Below are 14,418 nucleotides of genomic sequence, written 5' to 3'. Positions count from 1 at the left end.
GGCCAGCCACTTTTTCGGTATTTTAAAACAGCACACGTATATGTTTATCCTTCGTGCTGTGTTCTTAAGGGCTGGCTAAATCTCCTGTTATCACACAGTATTTCAACACGCAGCCACAAAAATTCCTTTTGTTATTTTTATAAATATTTTTCTTATGCTCACATAGACAAGTACTTCCAGTTCACAGAATCATCATTATAAACAAAGAAACCTTGTAATATTACAACTAACACAAGCTTATCAAATAACTATAAAGAGACAGGATCAAATTACTGTTCATCAGAGTCACACAAGTCTCTACAGCAACACATTCACTTGCTGCGATCCTCTGTGTTGTATAAGCACTGGGCTCCTCCGTAGTCAGCTGATGGTGGCTGACCAATAATGTCTCTTTCTCTCTTTCTCAAGGCTGTATTGTTGTCCGTGTGCAGCAAGCACCGTGGTAAAAATCACAGCCAGAAATTATGTCAACAATATGACAAGCCACCGGTTTAAGCTTTGTTTCGCTGGTGATTGCTTCATCAGATTAATAATTTCTACATCCGACCACCATTTTGTGGTTCACACATCCAAATCTGTCTGCCATGTAGGTGTTCTTAAGGGCGGCAAATGTTTTTAAAGCCATTGCAAAACTGCTCTAAGTTTCAGAGGATGGGGGAAGGTGCACTGGCAGTACCATAGGCACTAGACCAGGTGTGTAAAACATAAGGCCCATGGGCCAGATCCGGTCCTTGGAGAGCTCTTATCTGGCCTGCGAGGCAGTCGAGGCAGCTCCCCCGTCTCGATCTGACTGGCGATCTTATGGCCCTGCCCGACCAAGTGATATTTATGTCATATCCAGCCCTCGTAACAATTGAGTTTGACTCCCCTGCCCAGTAGGCTTCCCCAATTACAGTCTGAACCATGAGGCAACACTGAAAGCAGAAAAGGTAGTCAGTGTGGTGAGAACTCTTCCAAACTAGCCACCCTGTTCAAAAATGTTAAATCTGCCTTATTTGTTTATATTTAGATATTTACACCTTGCTTCTCACCCCGATGGGGACTCAAAGTGGTTTACAGTATCATTATCCCCTCCTTTGTATCCCCACAACAGCTCTGTGAGGTAGGTTAGGCTGACAGAGAGTGACTGGCCCAAGGTCACCCAGCGAGCTTCCATGGCAGTGTGGGGATTTGAATCTCCCAGATCTGTCACTGTAATCACCTTGGCTTTCCATAAATGGGATGGTCTTTCTTGCAGAAGGATAATGAATACAGGTTATTCATCGGTTGGGATTACTTTTTCTGTCCAATGTTTACGTTGTCATTATTGAGTACAATGTTCCCCAGTCAGTGGGAAAGAAAATCCCCATACTGACAGTTAAGTAATCATCTTGTATGCATCTGCCCACCAAATTGATATTTATATGGTATTTTCTTGAGCGACATCCAGATAACACGAAGCCATGTAATTGGTCCTGCCCATGAGTGTTCTTCATACACACGTTAGAGGAACAGAGTAATTGGTTAGCCAGTGGGTGGAATAATTCTCCATTTGACAGGCTTGTGACCTACGTCTTCCTCTTGCTCTGCTTGCAGGTTCAGTCCCCGGTAGACTCTGCCACAATGTCACCAGTGGAAAGGACAGCCGCCTGGGTCCTCAACAATGGGCAATATGAAGAAGATGCTGACCAGGATGAAGTCAAGCATGCAGAAAAGGTAGGAATTGGCCTTAGGAGGCACTATGTTCTTCAGCGCACACTCCAAGGGCAGATTGACCATATAAATAAATAGAAACATTCCAAGTTATCTTTTTATTTTTTATTAATATTATTTTTAATAGGCAGCATTACTAAGCAACCGGCTGTCTTTCATAGCCATTTCCTATGTGATGCAGAGGCAAACCCAAATTTGCCATCCAGACTCCCAACATTTCCTCTCTAGGCTTAGTAGTTGCCAACCAGCAGCAGGCGACCTCCCGTCCCTGTGCTCCATCTCCTATGCTCACTCAGTGGAGCAGCAGGATAAATAATAGGGAGGGGTGAAAGAAATAACTATGTCTTTCACATGCTAGGAGCTTCCTCAAATCTCTATGGTTATTAACATAGAAACTGGTAAAATTCCTAGAGCGCTGCAGATGCCATGGCTTCCCCCCTCCCCATGCTCTGCCCTCCAAATGCTCGTGTGGGTTTGCCAGCGCAGGGCTGGTAACCTCACTCCTCTCTCTCAACCTCTCCATCCCTCCTGGCCTCACAGCCCAACTTTGGGGGCCAATTCAAAATTTGAGAACCACTGCTTTATGTCCTACCTAGGTGTACTGTCACTATAGTACAAACATGCGACTGATTTATACTAGTGTAACTTTTACAGTTTCTTCCAAAGAATCTTTGGAATAATCAATAAAATAATAGTTTTGTTGAGACTATAGGTTAGGGCTTGTTGACCTTCTACATAGAAAGACAGTTCCCAGGATTCCCTGGGGAGAGGAAAATGTTAAACCTGTTGAAGTCTGTAATGAAGACACTCCCAAAGAGAGGTCAGTTCCCATAATGTTTGACTCAAGGTTATAGACAAGACCATGCCATGGGGAGACTAACAGAAGGGAGTGAAATCTCAACCCAACTGTACAAGTACCTCTACTTAGAGCACAGTGGGGGTGAGGGTGGGAATGGAAGGAGTCTTATAGAGTTAGCTGGCACAGAGACTCCCGGTGCTCCCTTGGACTTTGCCTGCCACACCAGGCATTTCAGTGGGGGAAGCAGCAAGGTGACTGGGCCCCAGGTCTGAGTGGCCCCTGCGTGGTTGCCAGCACATCAGGGATCGCAGGTCTCTCCTCACTCCAGCTCCATTATTCCCTGTGCTAGCTTCAGTGTTGCTGAGCCTCTCTGCTCAGAAGATGAAGATCATAGTGTGGTGCTACAGAAGGGAAGGAACAGAGAGCTAATTATAGCTCTCTTATAGCTGGAGTAGAGGAGCCTGCGGCTGGGTAGCCATAGAAGAGTGGCCACATGTTCTGCTAATGGCTATTATTTTTTACCCTTCCCTCCAAAGAGCTCAAGGTGGTGTAGAGAGGGAGCAGGTCTGTTTGGTATGTCCTGGGTTGGGTAACCTCTGTCCTCTACTGCTTCGGGCCCCACCTTCGCTCAGTGAAGTGGCAGGAGACAAACTGGGTGGGGAGACAACATCAGAGCATCATGTGATGTGATTTTCCCCCTGACTCCACCCCAAAGTGCTCCCACCCACCCCCAACTGCTCCCAGTTAACAACCCTGGGATTTGCAGATCAGTAGTCTGTAGAGAATTTACTCCCATTTTTTGGTAGAAGTGATAACCTCTAGGGCTCTAGATTGGGGAAATTAAGAGAAGGATGTGGTTTCTGTAGTTTGAATCTTATAATTTTACAACCCTGGCAGAGGCAGTGTAAGTTCCTGGGACTCCAGAAGTGTATGGAGGCCCAGCATGAATACCTGTGGAGCCTGCATGCCTTGAACAATGAATACATGCGCCAGTCTAGTGAGCAGCAGCCAATATGGGCAAGATGAAGTTATACAAGGAACACAAAAAACAGTTATTTCATAGAAAAACTCCAATCTCATGGTTTCAGAGGAATTAAAATCCTTGAAAAACACATGGACAGTTTCTGCTAAAGGATTGGAAATGCAATCCTTTGAAGCCATTTGAAGTTCTTTGTGCTTGAGGGATCAAACACTCATCTCCTGTACTTTTCTTCTTGCCAGCTGCTCACCTGCAGTCAGGTTCCTGAGGCATGGGTAAAGTGCAGACACAATTCTGTAATATAGATGTGAGCTCTAGGGTGCAAGGTATTTCTCCACAAGCTATAAGGTTAGGGAATGGGGACTGCAAGGGGAGTTAAATCCTATCCTAACAGTCTCTCAGTAGATTCTCGTCTGGTTTCTGCCTCAAGTTGACCACAGTGAGCAATACACCTCTCAGACTGTATCCTTTCTTCTTCCCGTCTGCAGTATGAGCAAGAGATAGCCAATCTGAAGAACCGGCTAACAGTATCCAGTCGCCGGCTGGAAGAATATGAACAGCGTCTCCTCGCTCAAGAGGAGCAAATGAAGCAGCTGTTGACAGCATACAAAGCAAGGCTGGAAGACAGTGAGGAGCGGCTCCGAAGGCAGCAGGAAGAGAAGGATGCTCAAATGAAGAGCATCATCAGCAGGTAAGGAGAGGGGAGAGCATTGGCCAGGGTGGGAGAAGCTGGCATGGTACAAAGAGACGTCTTAACTTTGCAACCTGGGCATTTAAGACAAAGAATGTTGTCTTTATCATACACATGGAAATGTGCTCCCTCTTCCTGAGGACAGATTACCCCAGCTTTTCCAGTGCTCCCAGTCTATCTAAAATTCCTAACTATTCCAACCTTTAGAAAAATTTTCTTCTTGGCCAGACATAATGCTTTACCTCTCAACGAATTATTTGGCAGATTCTTAGACAGTCCAATCGATCAGAGAGTCTGCCTGGGTAGAAAGGCAAAGACAGAAACGCCCATTTTTTATTCAGTTGTGATACATATTCTTCTTTAAGATCGTCGTTTATCACTCCATTGATTTCACACTCTCCTGTTTGTTCTCATGATTACCGTTTAGATGTCTCGTAAAGATAAGGCTGTTACTCTACTTTTAGTTTAATATTTAACAGCTGCCTTGAAGATACGCCAAAGGTGGTTTGATAAATGATAAATGCTCATCTGCATAGTGGTGCTCTTTTTGCACTAGAACTGGAATTGGATCATACACATGGAGAGACTGGTTGGAAGGGACTGAGATCACTCACTAAAGGGTTATGCCAGAACCAGTAGCAGGTCCAGGGGAAGTGCTTGGAAACCAGTCTTTGGGAGGGACCATGGTTCAGTGGCTGAGCATCTGCCTGGCATCACAGAAGGTCCCGGGTCCCATCCTTGGAATCTCTAGTTCAGGATCAGGTTAGTAGGTGATGGGAAAGATATCTCTGCCTGAGTCCCTGGAAAGCTGCTACCAGTCTGAGTAGACAATATTGAATTTGATGGACCAGTGGGCTGATTCAGTATAAAGCAGCTTCATGCATTTGTGTGGTCTTCGAGTGCTGTTTAACTAGATGAACCTGCCTGAAGAAGATAGGTGCTTCAATGATGTCGGATTTACCAGCAGAAAATGTTATGGAGGAACAGAATGGAATAAGCCAGGTGCTGGGCTGATTTTTGCTTTTCCTTGCCCTCCACCTCCAAAGCCACAATCAGATTTTTCTCCCCAATTAATTATTGCTCTCTATTCTAGGCTAATGGCTGTTGAAGCAGAGCTTAAAAAAGACCATGAGAAGATGCAAGACGTGATAGAGACTAAACAGAAAATAATTGATGCACAGGTAAGGAGCAGAATATTTCTCTTTTCTTTTTCTCTTTTTGCTTGCGGACTCTGCCACCACCATTCCCCCTCCTTAGTCTGCCCTGCAATTGCAAATCATTTGAAGTAGCGCCTGGGAAATGCCCAACTCAGGAACTATCTCACTGGGATAAGCCCTAGTCAGTGTGCCTCTTCAGGACAGGGTAACTCTTGCCTCAGGTGACCTAAACCATGCGTTGTCAAACATGTACCTTCCTGACAGACAAGCATCATGGAATCTGAGCCAAGAGCTCTGAGTTGCTGCTGCAGAAAGTCATCTGATGTGAAAATAGAGAATGCTTTGGCCGTGGCTTGGCATGATGCCTGTGGGGTGGTGGTGCTCCTTTGGCACTGGGCACGGCTGGCATGGGGGAAAGAGAGGTGCCTATGGAGTTAAACGCATGTCCTTGTACTTGCCTTTTTGGAGTTAGCCTTAAAAGGCTTTGCTCTGGCCCCCTTTGCTTTCCCCCTGGAGTGCTTCCATTTGTTCAGCCAGAAGAAAAGAGCTTTGAAGCTACACATGAAGCAATCACTTGGATCACTTCCTGTATGCTGTGCTTTTGCGGCTCTGTTGGGGAGGGCTGGTCTTCCGAGCATAGAAATCTCCTGCTTGAGCATTTATCATGATGGGGTAGTCTTGTTCTTAAGTGTCTTTGGCATTAACCATGTTCCCCCTGCCTTCACCCATCACTTAAAAAAAAAAAGCCAGAGCTTGTCCATTGGCTGCCTATTCATACATGCTCCATGGCACTTTAAATCAAACTAGAAATGCCAGGCTTTCACTCAGGCCCAGACCGTGGCCCCAGCAACCAGTGGAATTTGGGCCACATTGAAGTGCCTGACTCTCCCACAGCAACCAAGAGCCCGGTGATGTTGAAAGTACAGAGACCTTTGCAACAGAGATGGGGAAAACAAAGGCCTACTGCTGGGTTTCCTGATGGGTTCACTAGGAAGCGCGTGGCCCTTACTTTGTGTCCTGCCCAGTTGCTCCAAAGCAGAGAGCCCTTACCTTTACAAAATGAGAAGGGGGCAATGTAGATTTTACTTTTTTTTTTGTCCTGAGCTGAAGGACCCTACATTTTCCCTCTCGATATAGCCCCTGGTGGTTTCCCCCCACTTATTGATCTTATGATGGGTGAGCGAGGTGGGGGTGGGAGAGCCTGGATGTCCCTACTCTCCCTCCCAAGAACATCAGCTTGCCCTAAACTCTGGGTTTTTGTGGTTGCAAGTGACATCTCCGCTGTGTTAAATTACAGGTCTTAATTGGGGATGAGATAATGCAAGCAGGCAAGTAACACCTGATCAGTTCTCTAGCTGAGCATCTCCCTGCCCCAGCCTGGCGCTCTTGCCCCCCCTACACATTCCAGCTCCTGCCACTCCCTGCACCTCATGCAGATGCATTATGGGACCCTCCTTGGAGGACCAATGCTCTTGCTTTCTGAGCAAGGAGCTGTCATCAAGGCCTCCTTCCCCTTGAAGTCCAAAAAATAATATCTACCACTTTAAGATTTGTGTGTGTGTTTTATTTGGATTGTCACACATATAGCTACAAAGCAGTAGCTAGAGGGGCAAACTAATCCCCATTTCATATTACAAAAGCCATTTGAAGATTATGATGAGTATCTAGCGCATTGATCTCAACAACAACATCTTTTCATTTAGAGTTTTTCAGTCATTCTCTCTAGATTTCAGTGGAGGAATGTCATGTGAATTTCCTCAGTCTTATCTGAAACTGATGTAGGAAAATAGAAATGGACTAATTTAGTCAGATGGCTCATGGACAATAAAAAGGACCCCAGTTTTCCATGGATTGATCCCACTGCAAGCTAGACAACTGGAGCCCCTTTGTGAATTCAGGAGCATCCCGGGGTTCTGAAGGACACTCAGTATAATCAAGACCCCACCCCTGAATCAGGTTTCTGGGTTCCAGAGGGACCTTCAGTGTTGGACATTTTCAGAAACTTTGGCTTAGTGTATTTTAAAGAATTTGCTCAGATATATTGGAAAGATTATTCTTCTTAAGGAAAAAAAACTGATTTGTTTTAGCAGGAAGAACAAAGAAGTGGAGAACATCCAGTGAGAAAGAGAATTTCTGTTAGAAAATGTTGGCTTTAGGCAGGCTTCCTCCATGTATGGTCTGTAGTTAGGTAGACAGAACACACCCTAAAGATCCCTGCCCAGCTGACGGAAGCCATGAGATGGAAATATGCCCGGATATGTTCCACCTGTGGCTGTCCATTCTCCTTATTGACTCTGCATGTGCCTTAATGATGGGCTGAGCCTTTTCTCAGGGATATCAGAGCCAAGATCCTCTTTGGCTTTTCCATGGGCATGGCATGAAAGAAAGAGTTGAGTGACATATTTCCCCACCACATGGTTCTAGGCTCTGTCCAAACCTGCGGGAAGTGTAACAGACATCTTCCTGCATCAGGCTGGATCTAGGGAGAGGGTGCTCAAAGTCACTCCCACTTGCTTTTTTCAATGCCTTTCTGGAGTGAGGTTCTCTCTAAGGTTCCTGATTTAGATCACTCATTCCAGGCGAGCCTGAGCTCGTCAGATCTCAGAAGCTAAGCAGGTTCAGCCCTGGTTAATATTTGGATGGGAGACCACCAAGGAATACCAGGGTTGCTGTGCAGAGGAAGGCACTGACAAACCACTTCTGTTAGTCTCTTGCCATGAAAACCCCAAAAGGGGTCGCCATAAGTCAGCTGCGACTTGAAGGCACTTTACACACACACATTCCCAAACAGTGGGCCAGGATGCATTAGCATGCGGCTGGGAAAACACTGAGAATCGTTAACTAAATAAAGGCTCTTGCAAACGCAGAGCGACGTGCCTGCTGAAATAGCAACCTACCCTCCAATATAGGAAGTGGGCTCCTGAAAGGGCGGTTTTGCTTTTTTTTAAATTAGAAGCGTCAAATGCAAATCTCCAGTGAGACTTGACAGCCCCACCAAGGAAGGGGAGCTGCCATCTGCTTAAGTCAAGAGGGTGCTTATACACAGTCACCGTGTGGGGAATCCCATACCATTGGGGAATGCACTGCTTTGGGGGATGGTTCCTACAGCTCTCCAGCTCCTCTTTGTTTCCAGAGGGCTTGTGCAGTCCCTGTGAGCCCAGACCGTGCAGCATCAGCAGCACTTGGCTGCCTCGCTGCTTTCCTCTCCCAGAGGAAGCAACGTGTCCATTCCTGAGTGTTTTGTGCCCCCTGTACCTTATTTCTCCTTCCCATCTTTTGCATTGTGCCTTGCAGTGCCATCACGTGAAGCGCCAGGTTTGCTGTCAAGGCAGGAATGCCAAAAATGCAGCTCTGGTTTCCCATTAAAAGGCCCACCAGCCCTACCCCGTGTGTGCTTCCTTCTTGGCTGGTGCCATTTTGAAAAATATAGATTTATCTGAAGGTTAAAGAGTAGGTCCTTGTGGCTCATTGCTTTGATTCTCCTCCCACACAGGGCCTATGATTTACACATCTGTGGTTAATATGTCCAACCATTCTTTTGGTGCCCCCTCCCCATTCCCCAGTTTCTGAATTAATGGCAGAGAGGCAGGGCTATTGGAGGCCATATGGTCCTGGAGTTCTCTGAGCTGGAATGGGTTTAAGGTGCCAGGCGCCCTCTTTGGTTTTTGTGTCTTGTCAATGGCATCTTCTTCCCCCTCCTCCCACCATGTGCACTTCCTCTTTCCTCCCCTCCCCTCCCATCACATGACTCCTGATTTCCAGCTTCTGGCTGCTGCTCCCCTCCCACACACACCTCTGCCCGTGTTGCTGCTGCACTCTCGTACTGCTGGCATCTGTTTTTTGTTATAATTTCTGGTGTACCGGAGCATATTGCAAGCTTTCTTCCGGGAGACCATCAGTGATCCCGGTCCATACACACTGGCGACACGTGAGAATAAATCCACTCATATTTGCTTTCTGCCTTTTTCTGTTCTCCTGTGTGCCCAAAACAAGCCCTTAAACCTCTAGGAAGTTCACTGCTGTCTTCTGCCTCAACATTTCAAGGTGATCTGCCCCTAAATTAGCTTTCAATAACAGCTGCTTGGCAGCTTCCACAGAAACCATGCTGGATGGCAGAAAGAGGCAGGCTCATTCCACTGCGCCATTGAGCATCAGCTTGGCTGGCTGGATCAACTGGGGGGGGGGGCAGGTCTCCTTAACGGTGGCCATCCTGAGACAGAGATGTTGCGAGCTGGGCTACAATGAAACTGAACAGAAGGGCCAGTTTCAAGATATTTTGATGGCCCAAGCAAGGCACACCCATCCTTTCCTGGGTATGCACTCCCTCTGGCTTGGTTTGCGCCTGGCTAGTGGTGGGTCATTCCCAGGAAGGGGTGTGCCAACCCGGTGCCTCTCCCCTTTCCACTCACTGCTTGGGTGGTTCAGCCAGAGAACGTGGACAGTTCTGATCTTGTGCTGTGTGTCTCTTTGCAGGAAAAAAGGATCCAGTCTTTAGAATCAGCCAACACCCGTCTGATGAGTGCACTGACACAAGTAAAAGATCATTACAGCATGCAGACGCGCAACGGAATCTCCCCGACGAAGCTTTCAATAACGGAGAATGGGGAATTTAAAAGCAGCAGCTAACAGCCATTTTCTCCCCACAACTTGCCGTCTCTCCTTTCTCCAGCCTCGCCACATGCCTCCCCCTGTGCTCCCTAAAGATGCCTGCTTCAAAGCAGGACACCAGAGAAAGACTGGGAAAGAGGGGCTGCTGCCCCTTGGGTTCTTTTGAAGATGGCCTTTCCCCAGCGTGCTGCCACCAGGGAGCTCCTTCCAAGGTACAACAAGCAGTCACAGTTTGCCTCCCAAGTTGTGCACTGGTGCATGTTTCCAACATGCGCCTCAGTTGTTTTGAACATGGCAGCAGCCTGCAATATCTTTTTTAACATCGGGGACAAGGTGTCCCTCAACTATCACCCCCCAGGCCAGGGGCAGAACAGACTACAACCTAAACAGCAAATGGAGATTGATCATGGCCCTTCCTTCTGCTGCTGATAGTGGGTCTTTTTGCACCAGCAAGGGGGTGGCAAATGGAGGCAGTCTGTGGCCAGTCCATCTGTTTCTTGTAGCTGGCCTTCTTACACCAGCCAGAGGATGGCGAATGGTTGTCTTGTGTACGTATCTTCGCCACCCAAGCTTTCCACCACAGAGAAAAGTGTATTAAAGAACAACAGCCATTAATATCAATTTTCTCCCACTGACAAACATGCCAACTCCTTATTTCTTCTACTCGCTCCATATCCGAAACTAGAGCCAATGAAAGAGAAATCAGTCCGTTCAGAGTGGGTGAGGAGAAAGAATTTTTTGGTAGATAGACAGAGTTAACATAAAATCAGGGAAATGTGAAACAGAGCTCATTATCATCTGTAAAAGGAGCGTCATCCTGAGCCTATTCTAGTAGGTCTACCCCCTCTTCCTCACCTAGGCCGAGAGGGTTTTTTGGGCACCCACATGCGAAACTTGGCTTCCTGACTGCGATTAATCAGGAAAAACAGTCAACATTATACTTTGGTCTGTTTGTTTGTCTGTTAGATTTCTCTGCCACTCATTCCTGACCAGGTCAGGCTCTGAGCGGCTCATAACCATTTTAGTACATATTAAAATTACATATTTACATATTAAAATTACAATTTACATATTAAAATTAAGTCTCAATAAAGTAAAAACCAGGCTCCTCGACTATAGGCAGTATAAAGAGTGACGGGAAAAACATAGCGAGGAAAAGGAACCACATAACAGAGTAATTATCAAGAAAAGGGAAGGAGAGGGGAGGGCAGCAATATGGAAAACGCCGTTGTCCTCAACCATATGCCTGACAGAATAGCTCAATCTTACAGGCCCTGCGGAATTGTTTCAAGTCCCGCAGGGCCCTGATCTCACTAGGAATGGCTTTCCACCAATCCGGGGCCAGAGCCAAAAATGCCCTGTTTGAAGTCAGCCAGATACTTTGCGGGCCAAGGATTAGAATGGTAGACAATGGGGTTGCACCCCAGCAATACACTCTGCTGCTAGAACCACTTTCCTCCCATGTAAGAGGCCTTCTTTCACTCATCAGTCTGGGTGCATGCATCCCTTCTTGGCTGGCTGGCCCAGATGCACACCCCTCTGTCCACAAGCCCACCCACCTCTAGCTGCGGTCCAGATGCATGCTGACCTGCCCGATGGCTGGCCAACCCAGTCAGGTGAGCCACCAGCCCGTCTGGTGACCCATGCAGTGATGCTGAAGCAGAGCACCATGGGGCTTCCTGCTTCTGGTGCCCCTGGCACCCTTTGTCCTCTAGTGCCCTAGAAAATCTGCATGGACCAGCCCTGGCTGCCCTCACCTGCCCTTTGGAAAGAGGGTGTTGCATTTGGACGGGTTGCTTCCCTGATGCATTGTGAGGATTCCCTGCTTTTCCTTTTCTCTGCTGCCCCCTTCCTCTTTGAGGATGGCATTGCATATTCTGTTGTTTCCACTTCCTCACCTAGGCTGCTAGGATTTCTGAGTGTTCATGCTTAGGTGGCCTGAGAAACAGGCCAAAGGGGGGCAGTGTTTCTCCAGCACAGGTTGCCTCTGACTCCCACACCCCAGAAGCACAGAGAGCCTACAGAGAGTGAAGAAACCCCAGTCTTAGTTCACAGTGTGGGGAGGGGGAGATAGCATTGAGTCTTTTAAAAAAAAATGAAATCTTGGGAATTCAGAGAACAAAGGTTGCTCCCTATGCAAAGGATTAAATAGACATAAATATGACATTTAAAAATCACAATATTCAGAAACCAGTGGAGAATATTTCAGCCTTCCAGGGCATTCTGTTGGTGATCTAATAGTTACAATCTTCTTACAAACCAACTTCAAAGGGAGAGTACAATGCAAAATTGCTGAATTACTTAATTAACAATGTACCTCTTCCCATGGCTTAATATGGACTTTGGATACCTAACTGACTATAGGTACTAATATCTTGCATTTCCCACCCCTTATCAATGTAACTTACTATTGCATGTCTTTTCTTTCAGCCTACACTAGACATATTTTCCTTAGTAACAACAGTTGAGTCGGTCTTGCACCCACTGCAGTTAAAATGGATTGAATCTCACTTTGACTGGCCTCTCAGTGTAGGCCTAAGGATTTTGGGTTCCCTAGGCTAGGGTGTCCAAGCTGACCCTACCCCCATGCCACAGGGAGATGGGAAGATGGTGACTCCCTTCCTTGTCCCCCAGTGACCAGGCAAGGGGGGGCACAAAGATGTCCACCTGCCTCTCCCCCCCCGCCAGGCCACAGTGTGGCAAGAAGTGTGCCCACACTGTGGCAAGAAGCTGCCACCCGCCCTCCTCATCCCCCGGCAGCAGGGCGCAGCAGTGCCCACCCTCCTCAACCCCCTGGAGGCAAGGCACAGAGGAGATGAGGGAGAAGGCCTGGTCCACCCTGCACCCCAATGGAGGGAAGGAAGGAAGGAGCAGGCTTCCAACTGGCCACTCACTAGAATCAGAGGAGCCTCCCAGGGCAGGCCCTAATGCAAACAGGCGGAGGGCTGGTTGACACCCCTTCAGCATTGGCACACTAGTCAATTGCCTAGCAGGTGAGCTGCCCCTGCAGGCCTCACTCTGTAATAGTCTCTCCTCCCGCACCACCTTTCTGGTCTGTATATTAATTGTCTGATAGATTTACCCCTTGCGCATCTGACGAAGCTTTCATTAATGGAAGGTTAAGCTTGAATAAGGTTCATTAAACTTCAGGGTATCACTGGACTGCTGTTTTATTCTGCAGCTACAGACTAGTGTCAGAAATTTTTATTAATCAATAGTTCGGTCTGCAACTAGAATTGATCACGGCATCTCCTGGGGTGGGGCAGTCAGAGGCATCCTGTGTTGGAGAAACCAGCCCCAGCTGGTGTGTTTTTCAGGTCACCTGAGCATGAATGCTCAAATCCCTCCCAACCTAGGTGTGGAGGAAGCGGAGCTACTAGAATATGCAGGGCCCTCTTCAAAGGGGAAGGGGGCAGAAGAAGACATGTCAAAGTAGGGAATCCATGCAAGAGGTTGGTGAAGCAACAGGTCCAAATGCAACTACACCCTTTTCAAAAGGACAGGTGAGGGCACCCAGGGCTGGCCCATGCAGAGGCAGACCTAGGATATTGCTTAGGGCACCAGAGGGCGAGGGGTGCCAGGGGTACTGAAAGTGGGCAGACCCATCAAGCCCCCATATTGCTGGGCTGGCAAGTCATCAGGCAGCTGGGTGGCGCTTGGGGTGCACCTGTCCAGACTTGCAAATGGAGGTGTGTGCACCTGGACTGGTCAGTGGGGTGGCGCATGCCTTTCGTACTTGCATTGGATGAAAGCGACACCACTAGCAGTGCAGTTTACTGTGATGCAAGCCCACTGTCTACCACAGGGGTGTTGAACAGGCGGCCCGCGGGCCAGATCCAGCCCCCGGAGGGCTGTTGACTGGCCGGGCTGTTGACTGGCTTGCAAGCCGAGGCAGCCAGCCCCAACTCCCCCCTCCCTTTATGGGAGCAGCCCTCCCTCTCACCCTTGCGCCCCGGTCTTTCCCTGGGCGCTGCCCAGCCCCAGGGGGGCCGTCCTAGTCTTTCTCTTGGTGCTGCCCGGCCCCGTGGGGGCCAGGCCGCCATTCCTCCCTCCCGCCCCGGTCTTTCCCCGGGCGCTGTTCTGCCCTGCGGGGGCCAGGCTGCCCTCCCTCCCACGCACCCACCCCGGTCTTTCCCCGGGTGCTGCCAGGCCTCAGTGGGTCTGGCACGTACTCCCTGTCATTTCCCCTTCCCTGTCCGGAGTCCTTGTCTGGAGGCTTGGTCTACCACCATAAAAGCCTATTGGTAGTCCTGGCCTCTGAAGGTTTTTGGTAGACAGTTTTTCCCCTCCTTGGAGTCCAGGTCTACCGCCAAGAAAGCCAGTGGGTAGACATGGCCTCTGAGGAGGGGGGAAAAACGTCCCCCTCCAGAGACCAGGTCTACCCATTTGCTTCTATGGGTCTCTGGAGGCCAGGTCTACCCAGTGGTTGGTTAGGTGGTAGACCTGGCCTCCGTGTAGGGGGGGGGGAGTTGGCCCGACCAAGAGACATTTA

General features: G+C 48.3%; 1 protein-coding gene across 7 annotated transcripts in view; it reads left to right on the top strand.

Moving 5' to 3' along the window:
* Positions 1–10,038, top strand: part of RASAL2 (RAS protein activator like 2) — a 162,951-nt gene extending 152,913 nt beyond the window's left edge. For 4 of the 7 annotated variants that reach the window (XM_056844393.1, XM_056844395.1, XM_056844397.1 and 1 more), the window contains 5 exons: positions 1,576–1,695; positions 3,959–4,161; positions 5,255–5,342; positions 6,616–6,646; positions 9,792–10,038. In XM_056844393.1, coding sequence (XP_056700371.1) covers positions 1,576–1,695; positions 3,959–4,161; positions 5,255–5,342; positions 6,616–6,646; positions 9,792–9,931 — 582 coding nt within the window. In that variant the 3' untranslated portion in view covers positions 9,932–10,038. The remainder of the gene's footprint in view (positions 1–1,575; positions 1,696–3,958; positions 4,162–5,254; positions 5,343–6,615; positions 6,647–9,791) is intronic. The other 3 variants (XM_056844394.1, XM_056844400.1, XM_056844399.1) reach the window with 1 other exon arrangement.
* Positions 10,039–14,418: the final 4,380 nt, after the last annotated feature.

The sequence above is a fragment of the Euleptes europaea genome, chromosome 2 (genome assembly GCF_029931775.1).
Source record: "Euleptes europaea isolate rEulEur1 chromosome 2, rEulEur1.hap1, whole genome shotgun sequence".
Taxonomy (NCBI): domain Eukaryota; kingdom Metazoa; phylum Chordata; class Lepidosauria; order Squamata; family Sphaerodactylidae; genus Euleptes; species Euleptes europaea.
Note: the sequence above shows the minus strand (reverse complement) of the source record. Positions and strands in the feature narration are given on the sequence as shown.